Source organism: Phyllopteryx taeniolatus, chromosome 6, assembly GCF_024500385.1.
Source record: "Phyllopteryx taeniolatus isolate TA_2022b chromosome 6, UOR_Ptae_1.2, whole genome shotgun sequence".
Classification (NCBI taxonomy): Eukaryota; Metazoa; Chordata; class Actinopteri; order Syngnathiformes; family Syngnathidae; genus Phyllopteryx; species Phyllopteryx taeniolatus.
Window position 1 is genome coordinate 9,816,041 of NC_084507.1, and position 19,911 is coordinate 9,835,951.

The 19,911-nt window shown below is 42.6% G+C and overlaps 1 protein-coding gene across 4 annotated transcripts in view; it reads right to left on the reverse strand.

The window, feature by feature from the left end:
• The window catches only part of azi2 (5-azacytidine induced 2), a 35,651-nt gene extending 23,388 nt beyond the window's left edge, over positions 1-12,263 (reverse strand). For 3 of the 4 annotated variants that reach the window (XR_009788932.1, XR_009788931.1, XM_061776264.1), the window contains exons 1-5: positions 12,081-12,262; positions 7,841-8,074; positions 2,760-2,870; positions 2,086-2,185; positions 318-454 (exon numbers count right to left, since the gene is read on the reverse strand). Coding sequence is in view for 1 of the 4 variants with exons in the window: in XM_061776264.1 (XP_061632248.1) it covers positions 318-454; positions 2,086-2,185; positions 2,760-2,870; positions 7,841-8,059 (567 nt within the window). In the remaining 3 variants the exon portion in view is untranslated. Of the gene's footprint in view, positions 1-317; positions 455-2,085; positions 2,186-2,759; positions 2,871-7,840; positions 8,075-12,080 lie in introns of all 4 variants that reach the window. The other variant, XR_009788933.1, reaches the window with a different exon arrangement.
• Positions 12,264-19,911: the final 7,648 nt, after the last annotated feature.

A 19,911-nucleotide genomic window follows, 5' to 3' on the forward strand; every position in this document is an offset into this window, starting at 1 on the left:
ATTGAATAGGTCTATGAAATATATGTTATTTTCCCAACTTTTAATGTCCTATGTCTTGAGATGATACATACCCGTGAACGCCATCTTGAGAGTTAACCATACTGTTAAAATGTTAGCGGAGGTCCTTGAGTGTGTTAACTTTAACGTCAAGTTAACAGCCGGTTAAAGTTAGTTTTGGACAACAAGATAACGGTGGCATTAAAGTTAACGTTCGGTTAAGTCTACTTAACTCGTGGTTCAAAAGTAACCGGGCCCTGTTCTCCTTTCACTATTATTCTCTCCACTCTTCCCAAATCTTTCACCCCACACTCTCTTACCCCACTCATTTCCAGTAGTTGTCTGTTGTTTTCCACTGTCAAACTTTCCAGCTCTTCCCGAAGTTTATAGATCTTTCGCTCAGCACTAACACAGTCCATCTGCCAGTAGTCCTGAGGACTGTTCAAGCTCTTCATCACTGCACAAAAACATTTTGAGCGCATTTTAATACATAACATCCGAAAAATAAGTAGCAGTACATTGGAAGCTCTCAAGTCAAATAGAATCAATTCTGGGGCACTGGTGAACCTCCAATTTCAGAATTAATTTTCCTCATAAACTGATGGGAATAGAGTGACTCTGTTCCAGAGGACCAGTATACAACCTTTGATCAAAGATGGATGATGAATGAAACTTTACCAGAGAGCGTTATAAAACATTTTAGGATTTGTAACTATCATTTGGGGTGAGTAAAAATATAAATTAATCAATGCATTGCAATTCAATATGGATACAGAAAATCCTCAGAATCGCTTCACCTCCTAGCCAGTGAGAGACACTTTTTGTGTGATTCGCGTTATATGGACGGAAGTGGCACTCAACATCAACAAAATGGCGGAAGCAAGCAGCAGCTTGAAGTGTTCAACTTCTATTTTTAAATCTGACATTTGGGCAAATTTTTCCCCCAGATCTTTTATTGGTTAAAAAAAAGTGACGAGATGAAATATTTTTACATGGAATCAAAATAAATATTTCAAAATTGTCCAAATTCTATCTTAATTATTCGTGTAGTTATCCTTCTTAACTCAATCTATATCGGAGCATTTAAATCAATATCGAATCAAATCGAAACGGAACTTAAAGAATCGAAATTGAACGCAATTGTGAGGTTCTGATCAATGCCCAGCCCTATTATATAAATTAATAAGAAGATAACATTAACAGTATGGTTATAAATCTCTTGCCGCCTCACGATTCAATTATGACTGAGAGGTCTACAATTTGATTCGATAGCAGATTACCGAAATCTTGAATTGATGGAGCTTCTTTTCTATATATGTGTTTGTTCTTACGGAGTGACTAAAGCACTTCCTATACAATAAACGCTATTTTAAAAAGTATTTGTAATGACCCATATTTCCCATTAAAATACATTACAGATACAATAATTTCCATGATCTTTCATTAAAACAAAATGGAGGATGTGTATAAATTAGAAGGTAACAGTTGCCATAAAACACAAACCCTAAGCATTGCAACAAGCAAGGCACGTTTCAATTGGTTATATTCAAATGAATTCATTCACACATCACTCACATCAACAACAAATGAAACACTCATTCTTCATCCATGATATGATGTCACTGACAAAGTTGAGATAAATATTAAATAATATCATTATTTAATAGTTTAGCTGGTTTTGCATTACATGATGCAGTGGACTGACTTTAAATTCAATACACTGTGCTCGTGTTACGAGCTTTAAGGAGGAGCTTTGTACACCTTTGGCTGTGCGCCCCAAGACATGAACGAGTGATTTATGTGATATGTCAATCACATATGAGTTTTTAATTACAGGTAGGACAGATGTGTACACTGCTTTGGAATGGTATGCTAAAAGTAACATACTCAGTTCGATGATCATCACACATTTCTTCTTTTCAAATCATGAATACTGTTCACTTGTGGCATTTGGAAACAATATTAGGAAAAACAAAACAGCCAAAAAGCTAACTTGGTTGGACCAAAACACAGTAAACAAATGACTTACTGAATCCTCCCCAGTTTTAGCTGTACAAATTACAGCATTTAAGGCTTTGCCTGACAAACCTTGACTGGTCTCCATCTCTGTCCTAAGCTGAAGCAGTTCCAGCTCTTTGCTTTGAAGCTGCTCTGTCAGCAGCCTCTCACTCTCACTCTTCTCTTTTTTCTGAAGAGACAATGAAACACAGGCAGTAGAGAATTTAAGAGACAGGGTCCACTTATATAGCAATGCGGCAAACACCACCTGGGTCAAGTATAAATAAAGTTGGCCCCCTGTGTAATGGATTTGCAAAGGGTTGTGTTTTGGAGATGTTGAGTTCAGGACAGAAAGAAGAAATGAAAACTACAGAAAGAAAATCAAAGTATATCGTGGCTAGGGTGAGAGTGGGGGAAAGTCAGGGGAGCGTCGTGCAATAGATAAAAAAAATATCATGTATAGATAGGTTCTAAAGAGCCAGCTCGCATCACTGAGAAAAAAAATTTGCGCTAATAAGAAAACAATGTTTCATACTACAAACTCATTTATCAAAGAGAGGGAATTATTAACAATTATGTTTCTCTATGAGCCCCTGAATTAAAAAAAACTAAATAAATAATAAGCAATGCCCTTGGCTCTAAAAAAATATTTGAGAAAATACAGAAGATTAAAAAACAATACAGAGTAATACACCTCCTGGAATATTGTTTGCAACAAATTAAAACTGGGTTTAAGAAATATTTCTTTAAACAGTAAAACACACCAGTTTGTTAAGCTCCAGCTGCAGGTCCTCCTTTTCAATATAGATACCTCGATATGCGCTGAAGGCCTTGTTCACATATTGGGGACCCTCTGAAGCCTCAGGTCGGAAGAGCTAGAACAGTGACACGAGGGTGCACAAAAATAGGCTGATGAGTGCAGATATTACTCACGTTCCACAACAACCTATTGACATTGATACTGCTTAAAATCAAAGTAGATATGACATTGAACAGAAGTGATGCCATGTACAGTATGTCATTAAGTCATTTTAACTAAAATTGCAAAATTAACGGAATATTCAAATTTGGAAAATTTTCATTGGAATTATCAGTAATTAGGTTAGGGTTAAGAGTAAATGAGGATTTATGGGAATAAACCAGGAATTTACAAAATTGCCCCTCCTTGAGCCGTCACCTTGTCGTGGTGGAGGGGTTTGTGTGTCCCAGTGATCCTAGGAGCTAAGTTGTCTGGGGCTTTATGCCCCTGGCAGGGTCACCCATGACAAACAGGTCCTAGGTGAGGGACCAGACAAAGCACGGCTCAAAGACCCCTAATGATGACGACAAACAATGGACTTCATTTTCCCTTGCCCGGACGCGGGCCACCGGGGCCCCCCGCTGGAGCCAGGCCTGGTGGTGGGGCTCGAAGGCGAGCGCCTGGTGGCCGGGCCTGCACCCATGGGGTCCGGCCGGGCACAGCCCGAAAGGGTAACGTGGGTCCCCCTTCCCATGGGCTCACCACCTGTGGGAGGGGCCATAGGGGTCGGGTGCAGTGTGAGCTGGGCGGTGGCCGAAGGCGGGGACCTTGGCGATTTGATCCCCGGCTACAGAAGCTGGCTCTAGGGACGTGGAATGTCACCTCTCTGGCAGGGAAGGAGCCCGAGCTGGTGTGTGAGGTCGAGAAGTTCCGACTCGATATAGTCGGACTCGCCTCCACACACACCTGGGGCTCTGGTACCAGTCCTCTCGAGAGGGGTTGGACTCTCTTCCACTCTGGAGTTGCCCATGGTGAGAGGCGCCGAGCAGGTGTGGGTATACTTATTGCCCCCCGGCTCGGCGCCTGTACGTTGGGGTTCACCCCGGTGGACGAGAGGGTAGCCTCCCTCCGCCTTCGGGTGGGGGGACGGGTCCTGACTGTTGTTTGTGCCTATGCACCAAACAGCAGTTCAGAGTACCCACCCTTTTTGGAGTCCTTGGAGGGGGTGCTGGAGAGCGCTCCCGCTGGGGACTCCATTGTTCTGTTGGGGGACTTCAATGCTCACTGTGGGCAATGACAGTGAGACCTGGAAGGGCGCGATTGGGAGGAACGGCCCCCCCGATCAGAACCCGAGCGGTGTTCTGTTATTGGACTTCTGTGCTCGTCACGGATTGTCCATAACGAACACCATGTTCAAGCATAAGGGTGTCCACACGTGCACTTGGCACCAGGACACCCTAGGTCGCAGTTCGATGATCGACTTTGTGGTCGTGTCATCGGACTTGCGGCCGCATGTCTTGGACACTCGGGTGAAGAGAGGGGCGGAGCTGTCAACGGATCACCACCTGGTGGTGAGTTGGCTCCGATGGTGGGGGAAGATGCCGGTCCGACGTGGCAGGCCCAAACGTATTGTGAGGGTCTGCTGGGAACGTCTGGCAGAATCCCCTGTCAGAAGGAGTTTCAACTCCCACCTCCGACAGAACTTTGCTCATGTTCCAGGGGAGGCGGGGGACATAGAGTCCGAGTGGACCATGTTCCGCGCCTCCATTGCTGAGACGGCCGACCGGAGCTGTGGCCGTAAGGTGGTCGGTGCCTGTCGTGGCGGCAATCCCCGAACCCGTTGGTGGACACCAACGGTGAGGGATGCCGTCAAGCTGAAGAAGGAGTCCTATCGGGCCTTTTTGGCCTGTGGGACTCCTGAGGCAGCTGATGGGTACCGGCTGGCCAAGCGGAATGCAGCTCTGGTGGTCGCTGAAGCAAAAACCCGGGCATGGGAGGAGTTCGGTGAGGCCATGGAGAAAGACTTCCGGACGGCTTCGAGGAAATTCTGGTCCACCATCCGACGTCTCAGGAGAGGAAAGCAGTGCACCACCAACACTGTGTATAGTGGGGATGGGGCGCTGCTGACCTCGACTCGGGACGTTGTGAGTCGGTGGGGAGAATACTTCGAAGACCTCCTCAATTCCACCGACACGCCTTCCCATGGGGAAGCAGAGTGTGGGTTCTCTGAGGCGGGCTCTCCTATCTCTGGGTTTGAGGTCACCGAGGTAGTTAAAAAGCTCCTCGGTGGCAGGGCCCCGGGGGTGGATGAGATTCGCCCGGAGTTCCTAAAGGCTCTGGATGTTGTGGGGCTGTCCTGGTTGACACGCCTCTGCAACATCGCGTGGACATCGGGGACAGTGCCTCTGGATTGGCAGACTGGGGTGGTGGTCCCCCTTTTTAAGAAGGGGGACCGGAGGGTGTGTTCCAACTACAGGGGGATCACACTGCTCAGCCTCCCTGGTAAGGTCTATTCAGGGGTGCTGGAGAGGAGGGTCCGTCGGGAAGTCGAATCTCAGATTCAGGAGGAGCAGTGTGGTTTTCGTCCTGGCCGTGGAACAGTGGACCAGCTCTACACCCTCGGCAGGGTCCTCGAGGGTGCATGGGAGTTCGCCCAACCAGTCTACATGTGTTTTGTGGACTTGGAGAAGGCGTTCGACCGTGTCCCTCGGGGAGTCCTGTGGAGAGTGCTTCGGGAGTATGGGGTACCGAACCCCCTGATACGGGCTGTTCGGTCCCTGTACGACCGGAGTCAGAGTTTGGTCCGCATATCCGGCAGTAAGTCGAACTCGTTCCCGGTGAGGGTTGGACTCCGCCAAGGCTGCCCTTTGTCGCCGATTCTGTTCATAACTTTTATGGACAGAATTTCTAGGCGCAGCCGAGGCGTAGAGGGGGTCCGGTTTGGTGGCCTCAGTATTGCATCTCTGCTTTTTGCAGATGATGTGGTTCTGTTGGCTTCATCAAGCCGTGACCTCCAACTCTCATTGGAGCAGTTCGCAGCCGAGTGTGAAGCGGCTGGGATGAGAATCAGCACCTCCAAATCTGAGACCATGGTCCTCAGTTGGGAAAGGGTGGCATGCAATCTCCAGGTCGGGGATGAGATCCTGCCCCAAGTGGAGGAATTCAAGTATCTTGGGGTCTTGTTCACGAGTGAGGGAATAATGGAACGGGAGATCGACAGGCGGATCGGTGCAGCGTCTGCAGTGATGCGGACTTTGTATCGGTCCGTTGTGGTAAAGAAAGAGCTAAGCCGAAAGGCGAAGCTCTCAATTTACCGGTCGATCTTCGTTCCTACCCTCACCTATGGTCATGAGCTCTGGGTCGTGACCGAAAGAACAAGATCCCGGATACAAGCGGCCGAAATGAGTTTCCTCCGCAGGGTGTCCGGGCTCTCCCTTAGAGATAGGGTGAGAAGCTCGGTCATCCGGGAGGATCTCAGAGTAGAGCCGCTACTCCTCCGCATTGAGAGGAGCCAGATGAGGTGGCTGGGGCATCTGATTCGGATGCCTCCCGGACGCCTCCCTGGTGAGGTGTTCCGGGCATGTCCCACCGGGAGGAGACCCCGGGGACGACCCAGGACGCGCTGGAGAGACTACATCCTTCGGCTGGCCTGGGAACGCCTCGGGATCCCCCCGGAAGAGCTGGATGAAGTGGCTGGGGAGAGGGTAGTCTGGGCGTCCCTGCTGAAGCTACTGCCCCCGCGACCCGACCCGGATAAGCGGTAGAGAATGGATGGATGGATGGATTTACAAAATTGAAGGAATTGTTCATCACCTTTTTTTTTGCCAGTGCATCAAAGTCTGGTGTTAGTTTTGTTGTGGCAATTCTCAGAACACATCTGAGGTGTTCATCACTTAGCTGGGCTCTGTAGGATGTTTTGTTGGTGTTCATCACACAAAAAGTCTGTTCACACACATGAGAGCCAAACACCACCAGCATCCTCTGTGCCATCTTCCGGATTTTTGGAAAGTTGCCTGTGCTTAATGAAGCATAAAACTCATCCAGTTTGAGAGTTGAACTTCTCTTTTAAGACAGTATCTCATTGGAGAGCAATCAGTTCCATCTGCAGCTCCCGTGGCTCTGTTTAAGGGTCTTGTGTGACTGAATCTTGGATGGCAGAGTTTTGCTGAGCCTGTAAGCTTGATTTTAACCGCTGAGCCGTAGCCATCAGTTCTGCGTTGATTGGCTGTTAGCATAATCAGCATGCTTGGTAGAAAAGTGACGGCTGATGTTAGATTCCTCTGAAACCGCAATGGTTTCTTAAAAAATTAGAAATACAGCCTTTGACCGGACTTCAGTGAAAAAGTATTTAGTAGTCCATTCTATATTAAACACTTGGCACTCACTGTCGACTTTTCTTTTCTTTGGCCCACTCATGGTTGAAGAAGGGTTCAGAGCAGTAGCAGAGTAAAAATAGAACAGCCAGTCAAGTCAATGTATTGCTGTACCTACTGCTTACAGCACAACCTGGTGGAACCACTCGGCATTACAGGACAAGGTCAAATGAATGTAGTCATGATTTTGATGTTTTGGATGATTCTGTACTAATCTTTGGCGGGCCAGATTGAAATGATCAATGGGACGGATGTGGCCCGCGGGCCGTAGTTTGTCCACCACTGGTTAGCAGCTAACCAATCAGCCACCGTCTTGAGGGAAACGTTTTTATTTGCATGATCCAAGGGACTGTTTTGGCAGGAGATGGGCTCTTTTCATTTAACATTTTGAATGGGATTTTGTTGGTGTTGGATAGGGGGTGGGGGTGTTGCATTTTTGTTAATGTTTTAATGGGTTGGGTCGGGGAGGATAAGTAATATTTAACTCAATATTGATGATTTTATTCTTCAATGAAAACAAATTGAAATATTTAAAACTAAATAAAGTTGGACTTGGATGGATACATGGATGCCTTCTTATGACAAAACAAAATGTGTACATGTAAGATAATTATTTTCAAAATTCTACAGTTTAACTTCTCATGGAAACTTTCTGGAAATTAACTAGAAATGTTCCACCCCTTTGTAACCTTAACTTTAAAATAGCATTTCGGTATATTTCTGCTAACCATACCTTATCCTCCAGCTGCTTGACTCGTTTCCTTAGGAAAGTATTATCTCGCTCAGTCTCTCTTAGTCGCTTTTTGATGTCCTCATAGGCTGTGACGAGGGCAAAATGAGAAGCTACAGATTCATCGCCAGCACACACTGATACAGGGCTCTCTCCAGCAGCAGTGTAGGCTGTCTCGTGTTTAAGGATGCAGATGTCATCATCCACAGCCAGGTGTTCCATGGCTGCACAGGCCTACTATGAAGCAGATAGAAGACGTGTGGGATTATAATGCACAAATTCCTTTTAAAAATCTCATCTTGACTTTCAGGGAGAGAAATCTACTGATATTTCACTGTGCCTGTTCTTCATACACAATAAACACTATAACAGAAAACATATCACTTCCCATATGCATGTAATATTTTTTTCAACACCAAATGCAAACACTCTCAAAGAAGTCAGACTGTTTTATTATGATCACGCAACAACTGAGCTACAAAGTTAAAACTCCTTTGTTGTATCTGCATTGAGACGACAACCACTAAACTAGGGCTGGGTAATTCATCGATAGATCGTTTTTTGGGATCGATTTAAAACAAAATAATAAAACCTTTTAGTAGCCTTCTGACACCCACTGTTTACAGTTAACCCTTGGCGGCAAATAAAGAGGAGATCGTTTACTTAAGAGGCATCGTTTGAATCAGTCATTTGGAATTGGTTTGGGTTTACAGCATCATACAATGAGAAACAAACAGTCCACTGCAGAGTTAAGGCTGTTGAAAACCAAAGCGAGTGGCATGGAAATAGACAATTTATTGGAATTATTTCACATTGTTTTACGTATGACAAGCAAGAAGCCCAGTGGAAGACAATCATAGAGTTGAACATTGTTGAAGACTTGGTGCTTGTACATTGCAAAAGGAGTCATTTATCCACACACTGAGCCACTTCAACAGTGGCAGCAGCTGTTGTGATAAACTACATACAATTAGTACTATACTTATCCAAAAAGATTACACATTTCATAGGGTTTATTCCTATCAAGTCACAGTGTATCGCTTTCTTCCGGTGTTGTGACTTGACTATAAGAGGGTCTGAAAGTTCACCAAACATTGTACCTAAATGAAACAAACTTCCTACAGCCCACAGCTAAATAATATAGGCGGGAATTACCCGTCTATCTCTAAGTGCCCCATTACAGAGGGTTTTAGTGTCGGGTTGACATTGTAACATGTAACAAGGCATGCCTGTCATGTTATAGAAAGGCCTTTTTTTTTGTTTTTTTTTCCTTGCCCAAAAATGTTTATTAAAACTAGCCAACCTACCAACAGGCCTGGACCTGGCGTGTGATATACTCGATGCAAGATTTTTATTATTTCTATTAATATTTGTTTTACATGTTTAGAGACAAGGGATAATTTTGTTTGGAGGCAGCACCTTTTATGTTATGTTCAGTGGCAGTTTTGTTGTAACATATTACAACTCCAATTCCAATGTAGTTGGGACGTTGTGTTAAACGTAAATAAAAACAGAATACAATGATTTGCAACTCGTCCTCAACCTATATTTAATTGAATACACTACAAAGACAATATATTTAATGTTCGAACTGATAAACTTTGTTTTTAACAAATAATCATTTACTTAGAATTTTATGGCTGCAACAGATTCCAAAAAAGCTGGGACAGGTGGCAAAAAAGACTGAGAAAGTTGAGGAATTCTCAAACACCTGTTTGGAACATCCCACAGGTGAACAGGCTAATTGGGAACAGGTGGGTGCCATGATTGGGTATAAAGGGAGCTTCCCTGAATTGCTCAGTCATTCACAAGCAAAGATGGGGCGAGGTTCACCTCTTTTTAACAAGTGCGTGAGAAATCTGAGCACAAACTCATATGGTGGGCTAAAGGAAAATGTTCCTCAACGTACAATTGAAAGGAATTTAGGGATTTCATCATCTGAGGTCCATAATATCATCAAAAGGTTCAGAGAATCTGGAGAAATCACTGCATGTAAGCGGCAAGGCCGAAAAACCAACATTGATTGCCCGTGACCTTCAATCCCTCAAGCGGCACTGCATCAAAAACCGACATCGATGTGTAAAGGATATCAACAGATGGGCTCAGGAACATTTCAGAAAAGCAATGTCAGTAAATACAGTTCGGCGCTACATCAGTAAGTGCAACTTTGAAACTCTACTATGCAACGCAAAAGCCATTTATCAACAAAACCCAGAAACGCCGCCGGCTTCTCTGGGCCCAAGCTCATTTAAGATGGACTGATGCAAAGTGGAAAAGTGTTCTGTGGTCCAATGAGTCAGCATTTCAAATTGTTTTTGGAAATTGTGGACGTCGTGTCCTCCGGGCCAAAGAGGAAAAGAACCATCCAGACTGTTATGGATGCAAAGTTCAAAAGCCAGCATCTGTTATTGTATGGGGCTGTGTTTGTGCCAATGGCATGGGTAACTTATATATCTGTGAAGGCACCATTAATGCTGAAAGGTACATATATGTTTTGGAGAAACATATGCTGCCATCCAAGCAACGTCTTTTTCATGAACGCCCCTGCTGATTTCAGCAAGACAATGCCAAACCACATTCTGAACGTGTTACAACAGCGTGGCTTCGTAGTAAAAGAGTGCGGGTACAAGACTGGCCTGACCTGTCTCCCATTGAAAATGTGTGGGGCATTATGAAGCGTAAAATACGACAACGGAGACCCTGGACTGTTGAACAGCTGAAGCTGTACATTAAGCAAGACTGGGAAAGAATTCCACCTACAAAGATTCAACAATTAATGTCCTCAGTTCCCAAACGTTTATTTAATGTTGTTAAAAGGTGATGTGGTAACACAGTGGTAAACATGACCCTGTCGCAGCTTCTTTGGAACGTGTTGCAGCCATAAAATTCCAAGTTAATGATTATTTGCTAAAAACAATCAAGTTTATCAGTTTGAACATTAAATATCTTGTCTTTGTAGTGTATTCAATTAAATATAGGTTGAACATGATTTGCAAATCATTGTTTGGTTTTTCTTCATGTTTAACACAACGTCCCAACTTCATTGGAATTGAGGTTGTAGTATTTTTGCTGCATCTAAATCCTTGCTGCAATTGCACCTTTGCACACATTCACACCTACAAATACAAACGTATTTTTATCTTTTTTAATCTTGTCTTATCTTGTTTTCTTATTCTATACACATTTCACAAATCTTGAGATTGGTTTTGCTAATCTGTGACATGCTATATTTTGTGTAAATGTGTGTTGGTATGAGAAAGCCCTTGAATCTTATTTTTTTTTGGTGGCGGGGGGGATTAAAATCAAGGATTTTAATTCAAAGCCAAACCGCCCAGCCCAACACTCGGATGCGATATTTCAGCAACTGCATTCTACAGATTCTCTGGGTGAACTCAATTGCAATATTGCTAACTCGAGTGTGTGGGCGGTTAAGGGCGGGCGGTTGTGACGTCATCAGGCAGGAAAGACCAAAGGAACATTTAAGCTTGAATGTTGGCTCTAGTCAGGGAGTGTGTGTGTGGAGTAACTGGGCGTGAGTTGTAGTCGATAGCAGTCGATGTGCAGTCTCTTACTGCTGATTGGAATAAAGCGATTGAAATGCATCAGCGAATGGATCATCCTTGACCACATATGACCACATACGCATTACTGTATAATAATTAGTGACAAGTTAATTGCACAAGCGCACGTTAGGTTTCCATATGTCAATATAAATGGTCAAAGCTACTGAACTGGAATAGTTGACAAATCACTTCTAAAAACGTAACCCACCAAAGCACACACAGTAGCATCACACACAAGAAGTAAACATAAAAACCTAGTGATCACATTTCTTTGGAATCCGAGGTAAAAGCTACTTCAAATAAACGCTTAATATTATCATTCTAATGATTAGGGGGGACTAAAACAGGCAAGATGACCCCCAAACGAGTCATAACAACAATGGAGGCCAAAGTTGATTGAAACCAGGGGCGATGAAATCAACAATCAACGAATTCAGAATATCAATTACTCACGTACAAACCTTGCTTACGTGCGATGTTGGGGTAAACGTATTGACTTGCATTAACGAGGCATGTGGCCGACTGAAAATTGGAAGTATTATGTGAAGACAGAGAATCGATAAATATGTAGAGAAGAACGGATGAGATCATAACAGCCTAGCTAGCACTATGCTAACTTCGGCTGGCTATCTGTAGCATTGAGCAAAGGCAACCATTTGGCAACCACGCGACTTACTAACCGTGTCAAAACGCTGTCCTCGTCTAGAGGTCTGGTATCCACGATGGGAATGTCATTTATTAGTGCTAAAAGCCACGTATTTGAGATGCAAACATTGAGATAAGGCTGGACACTCGCACCTTGACAAGGCTGACAGACGAGGAAACAAAAACTTCCGGGAGTGACGTCACTGAAGCAAATCTTTCAAAACAAAAGCATGTAGTTTTTATAAAAACAACCTTTCCGCACTTCTTGGTTGAATGGATGTCGCTTAAAATCTCTCCATCCGTTTTCCATAGCGCTTGTCTTCCGTCAGCAGCCGACTGGAACCTATCTCAGCTGACTTTTGACAAAAGGCAGGGGAGTACCTGGATCGCCAGTCAAGTTTTACACTTCACAAGTCTTCTTCAATAAACCGAACATGCAAGTTTTTACAATGTGGAAGGAAGCCGATTGTGCCGCCACGCACGAGGAGAACATGCAAACGCCGCACAGAAAGGCCTGAGCTGAGATTCAAACCCTGAGCTACTCAACTCTAAGGCAAACGTGATAACCACGAGTGCACCTTGCTGCCGTTCATAAATCCCAAACATGATTATAATAATTTTGCAAAGTTGTTGATCTCCCGAAAATGTGTTACAACTAATCAATTAAAACATATTTTAATTAATTAATACGTATTTTATTGTTTAGATTTTTAACATGCAGAGATGGCAGAAGTACTCATAATCTTTACTTAAGTAGATAGTGCATTTGGTGTAAACAAATACTAGTAGAAGTACTCATTCAACTCAGTACTTTACTGACTGTACGACTTTTTCACGTCGTGCTGTCATCGGTGGAGGACAAAGTGGAAAGTGCAGTTGGGTATCTGTTTTCAAACCTATGGAGTCAACTAAAAAAAAAGTGTCAAAAAATAATGACTGTATTGACACAAAGTCTTCCTGGATATCAACCAGCTCACCCGCAATCCTGGTGTTCTTCAGCGGTCCAGAAAATGGATAGCAATCTTTAATATGTATGTATTGTACATGTTTGTTTAAATCAAGTATTTTTTTGGGGGAAAAAAAGAAGACAAGCATGCCGGACACCGCGTTTCAATACACGTCTCATCAGCACACATCTCAGTCACTTGGGGCGTTAAGTGGCATTATGCAATAAGCAGCAAGTCTTTGATTGTAAGTGTCCCGTCTGGATTTAAGCTCATCATCTTCCAGGTCACAAAATAAGTTACCGGGTAACCGTGTGATCTAATTAATTTCGTGCGAGCTCAACTGCTAGCTAAATAGTTAGCTAGCTAAGTAGCAAGTAAGTCAACTTAACCAGAATAAAAAAAACAATTCCTAAAGTTAACTTATTAATAACATAAATCAATGATTTCAGTAATTAATAGTCATTACTTGTGAATATCGAGGTGCATCACCCATTTCTGCTGTTACAGTATATGATCGGAAGTGTCTTAGCTCCCCTGTTTGGTCTTCATATGATAACAAATGAAAAATATGTTATGCTCACATGACATTCTGACTGGATGCTCCAAACTCTTTGGGTACCGCAGCATTTGGTATTTTAAAAATAGTATTTAGGGGAAAATTGTGTAAAATTTATGCACAGGCTTGTGTAAAGCCTTCACCAGCCAAATGTGATCTTAATTGGCAGAACTTTAAGATGTGTGGAAAATCTCAATCTCAGCGTGTCCAATTAATAAGAATCTGAAAAGATCAAACTGACTAGTGACATTTAAGGAAAGCTACTATTATTTCAAGGGCTGTAACGATATTGTATCAAAACAAAAAATCGTAGAGGACAGTTATCCATGTTGTACAATTTGCTCTTGATGGGTTTAAAACAAAACTCATTCTATTATTTGTCTACCTGGAAAAAAGGATTTACAACTTGATATCACTGTTCGAAAATGGGAGGAGTTATGTCTTTGGGCTCAAACTGAATCCATAAATCCGAGGTGCAGATTGTTACAAAAAAAAAAAATATATATATATATATACACACACACACAAACACACCTACACACACACACAGTGGCTGAAGTAAGTATTTAATACGTCACCATTTTTCTCACTAAATATACTTCCAGAGGTGCTATTGACCTGTATATTTCACCAGATGTTGGTAACAACCCAAGTAATCCATACATACACAGAAAGTAGAACAAATAAGATCAGAAATTAAATTGTGTTTAATAACATGAAATGACACCGGGAAAAAGTATTGAACACGGAGAAAGCCAAGACAACACCTCAAATATGTAAATAATCAAACAGGAATCCAGGCCCTTGTCAGTGAAAATGAATATATATCAGCTGGTACAGTCCTAATTGATGGCCTACAAAAAGGTCTCATTGCCAAGGTGTGAGTCAAAACACATCTCATGATGGGTGAGAGCGAAGAGCTGTCTCAAGACCACTTGACTGGTCAGCACATCTGCCTCACAGTTCTGAGGACCAAATCCCGGTTTTGCCTGTGAGGAGTTTGCATTTTTCTCCCCGTGCCTGCGTGGGTTTTCTCCGGGTACTCTGGTTTCCTCCCACATCCCCAAAACATGCGTGGTAGGTTGATTGAAGACTCTAAATTGCTTGTAGGTGTGAATGTGAGTGTGAATGGTTGTTTGCTTATATGTGCACTGCGATTGGCAGGCGACGAGTTCTGGGTGTACTCCGCCTCTCACCCGAAAATAGCTGGGATAGGCTCCAGCACGCCCATGATCCTGGTGAGGAAAAGCGGAACAGAGAATGGATGGATGGATATATGTGTGTGTGTGACCCTTGAAAAAATAATTGAATATCATGGAAAAGTTTATTCCCACAATTCCATTAAAAAGTTAAACTTTAATAGATTATAGATTCAGGGCCCATAATATAAACAATTTCAAGTATTTGTTTGTCTATTTTTACATAATTTGGGCTTCCAGCTCATAAAACCCACGAAATAAGGAATTAAAAAAATTTGGAAACTGTGAAGAAATCACCATTTACGTCTCAGTTTTTTTGTAGAAAAAAAGAAAGAAATTAGGGTCACATTAAATCAATCAAAATATGGTACTTTCAAAACGATATGTTAATCAATATTTGGTTGGAAATCCTTTTGCTTTAATCACTGCCTCAATGTGCCATGGCCTTGAGGCAATCAGCCTGTGGCATTGCCTGGGAGTTATGGAAGCCCAGATTTCCTTGATGCCTGCTGTCAGTTCTTTATTTTTGGGTCTGGTGCCCCTCATTTTCCTCTTGATAATACCCTATAGATTCTCAATGGGGTTTAGATCTGGTAAGTTGGCTGGCCAGTCAAGCACCGTGATGGCATGGGCATCAAACCAGATTTTGGTGCTTCTCGATATGGGCAGGGGCCAGGACCTGCTGGAAGAAGAAATCTGCATCTCCATACAGATCCTCAGCAGAAGGAATCATGAAGTCCTCTAAAACATTCTGGTAGACTGTTGCGGTGACCTACGATTTAAGAAAGAAGTTTACCAACGCCTGCACTGGACATTGCACCCTGACTGTGGATATTTCACACTGGACATCAACCAGCTTTGGTTCTATTCTTCACCTGTCTTCCTCCAAACCCTTGGACCTTGATTCCCGAATGAAAGGCACAATTTACTTTCATCGGAAAAAAGGACCTTGGACCACTGGCCAACAGTCCAGTCCGTCTTCTCCTTGGCCCAGTTGAGACTCTTCCTACGTTGGCTCAGGCTCAGAAGTGGCTTGACCCGAGGAACACGACAGTTGTAGCCCATCTCCCGGACGCATCTGAATGTGGTGGTTTTTGAAGCTGTGACTCCCACCTCATTCTACTCTTTCTGGATCTTTGCTCGATTCTTGAATCTTCTCTGTTTGATAATCCGCTGAAGCCCACGGTCATCTCTTTTGCTGGTGCATCTTCTCCAGCTACTTTTTGTCCTTCCACTCGAGTTTCCATTGATATGCTTGGACACAGCACTCTGTGAACAGCCAGCCTCCTTAGCAATGAACTTTTGTGGCTTACTCATCCTATGGAGGGTATGAATGATGGTCTTCTGGCCAGTTGTCAAGTCTGTAGTTTTCCCCATTGTCAAGTCTGTAGTTTTCCCCATATTGAACCCAACTGAGACAATTGAATCAAACTGAAGCAATTTAATGACACCTGGGGAAACCTGTGCAGGTGCTTTGAGTTAAGCAGGTGATTAGTGTGTGACACTCAGTTTTTAAACATTTATGGCCTGCAAAATTTGGGGTGATCACAGTATTCTAATTTTTTGAATTCCTGATTTCGTGGGTTTTATGAGCTGGAAGCCCAAATTATGTACAAATAAACAAATAAATTCTTGAAATTGTTTACATTGTGGGCCCTGAATCTATAATCTATGAAAGTTTAACTTTTTGAATGGAATGAAATTATGGAAGTAAATAAACCTTTCCATCCATCCATCCATCCATTCATTTTCAGAGCCGCTTCTCCTCACTAGGGTCGCGAGCGTGCTGGAGCCTATCCCAGCTATCATCGGACAGGAGGCAGGGTACACCCTGAACTGGTTGCCAGCCAATCGCAGGGCAATAAACTTTCCCATTATATTCAACTTTTTTGGGTTCATAATTGCTAGTAATTCACTTAGTGTCGGCATGCCAAAGCAAATGTCTGTGTCTCGCTTCTGTTGATTATGGCTGTTGATTCATTTAGCGTCTGTATGTGAAGTTACGTCTCGCCACTCCGTGGTCGTCTATCTCGGTGGGAAGAGCGAGACTGGGGTGCTGTGTGTCATCTTTTCATGCCGTCTCCACTACAATATAAATATATATATATGTATTTATAAATGGTGTATTGTTACAGCCCTAATTATTGGTAATATTAGTTACCGCCTTTACGTTCTGATATGTGCCAAGTGGATACCATAATAATTTGAGATTTGTTAGTTTTTTCTGCAGACTGCTGGACATGCTTTATGTTTAATTTATTTCTGAATAAGTGTGGTATCAATTTGAAGGACAAAAGGTGCAATCCAAGGTCTGTTCTTATGGCTCTGAAGCCAGCTGAAAAGATGAGAGACATCAAATGTAAGGAGGACCGTGAGAGGCTCTACTCTGCAACTGTTAACTGTAAGGTTGACACTTATAATTTACTCTTAATACACTTTATTCTCAATTTCTTGTGACCGCAACATACCCATGACCCTTTTATCTACAATTAATAATTCAGTCACTATAATCTGATGTTGTAAATGAAAGGGTGCTTTTCATTAGAATTATTTGTGCTGAACATGACAGATTAAAGGGAAGTGTGAGTCCGAGTGGACCATGTTCCGCACCTTCTTTGCTGAGGCGGCCGACCGGGGCTTTGGCCGTAAGGTGGTCGGTGCCTGTCGTGGCAGCAATACCTGAAGCCATTGGTGGACACTAGCGGTGCGGGATTTCCATCAAGCTGAAGAAAGAAGAAGAATCATCTCTATTGTCATGAACATGCATGCACACGAAATTTGTTCTCTGCATTTTACCCATCACAGTGAACACACACACCTGTTGGTGGAACACACTGGCGAAGGGGGCAATTTAAGCGCCCGTGGAGCAGTTTGGGGTATCGGTGTCTTGTTCAAGGACACCACAGCCGTGAGTCCGGGAGATGTTGGTGGATGGTTTGAGGGACACACATCGTATCCACATATATATGATTGTAATAGTATTTAATGTCCTTTGTTAGATTTTTACCTAATATGTGAATCTTAAGACTGGGCCAATGTCATTACAGTGTACTCAGAGGCTCAGTTGCTGTTGAAAAACATAAATGAGATGCTCCAACAGTGTACACCAGCCAGACCATCTCGCCAAAGCTGCAAAGTGGTATGTATGCGATCACTTGTATAAATCTCGTTGAGTTTTATGACAACTACAGTTGAACCTTTAAATTTAGGTACCAACCCCTAAGGCTGTACTATTGGTAAACAGACCATAATGCTTAGAAAAAGTTTTTGTCAGGTTTTAAATTTTTTATGGTGTTGGGGGCAAAAGGTGGACCCAAGTGCCGGGAAGCGGAAGAAGGCAAGGCAGGTGAGCAGGCGTAATCTCAAAAAAGCTTTCATTAACAAAAAAGGCAAACAAGGCTTATGGAATAATGAAAATACTTAAAGTCCCAAAACAAATCTAAATTCAAAGTAACAAGGAAACAAAACATTCACCACAACAAGAAAAATGACAGGACTAAGGAAACATGACAACAACGCACCAACACAGACTCAAAGAAGGCAGGGAACTAAATACAAAGAAATTGACAAGACACTGAGGCACACCTGGACAAGAGACTAATGGCTGGACAGAGCTGATTGGGAGACACGAGTTGCTCGGCTGACAAGAACAGGTGGGTACAAAAACCTTACGAATAGACATGACATGAAAAAGGGACAAAGAGAAAACATGATGCAACAAAAATATAATCTAATCAAAACAAAGTCAACAAAAACACAGATCCTGACAAAATGTCCTTCAGGCTCACACAAAAAACATTGCGCTGTAACTGTTATCATCTCATGTTTTGAATTTTGTGGACGTTGTGTTTTCCTCTCAATTGACGTTCACTATATACAGAAAAAAAGCTTAACATCACTTAATATCATATAACTGTGTTGTGGTGACCAGTGGTCACTAAAACTTATGTGGACATCTAATTATGCTCCCTTGCCACATCTGAAAATATCAGAACGGAATCTCCAATATTTTGGATTTTACGGATTTTTTGTCAATATGGCACAAGGTCATACTTCTCGGACGAGTGGCAAAAATTTACAGTAATATATATATATATATATATATATATATATATATATATATATATACACACACACACACACACACACACACACACACACACACACACACACACACACACGCACGCACACACACACACACACATTTGTAACATTAGGCATTACCGGGCGGTACATATCATATTGGAATGAAAATACACCTTTTTCACAATCCCAAGGTACCGGTATACATTTATATATTTTCCTTACACCTATGTATAATTCTATCGAGTTTTTATTATTTTTTTGGGGGGGCAGGGGGGATGTGTAGTATACACGAGAAATTACAGTCGTTGCAGAAATGACTACTGTAGCACACTTCTGGCCTTCCAAAAAAAGAGTTTTGCACCCCTGCAGCTACAACAGAATTCCGCTGCACCTCTGCTTACGAAGACCAGTATCTTAGTAGATTTTTAAAACTATTAGATTTATTTTATTATGACTTTATAATAGTCTGGGATCTATGATGATGTTGTGACAGGTTGCTAAGGAGGTTCAGTCCTGCAGAGAAGATGGTGAGACCTTGGTCATTGAAGGCTTCAGGTTTGAGTGTGCGACCAGCTGGGACGACTTGAGGCTGAGGTCACAGACTGAAAGTGGCAGAAATGCACAAACGGATGATGGCTACTTCACTCTCAACACAAAAGGTCAGCAAGGTCAGAAGTCCCAAAGAGGGAACAGTGGCAAACAGAGGACCTACAAATGACACATTAAAATGGTTGGGGCAAGGTTAATGATTGCCATGTTCGAGATGCATAACACTCATAAAGAAGACTATAGTTTATATTTGATTAATTTTTCATGTTTCTGGAAGATGAGATATAGATGTTCATTTGTAATTGTTATACAGATGATACAATTGTTATACAAATAATAGTTTAAGTTTTCAATTGTGTTATTTGTAGCAACATGGTGTGATATAGGCATACAGTTGACATGTTTTCTGGTGATTCTGAATTTAAGGAGTAAATCTTGTAAATTAAAGTGAGCTTGGTTAGAGTTATCTGCACTTTAACCCTTACCCTAATTATTTGACTACAGTAATTTCGAAAAGTTTTGTTATTCA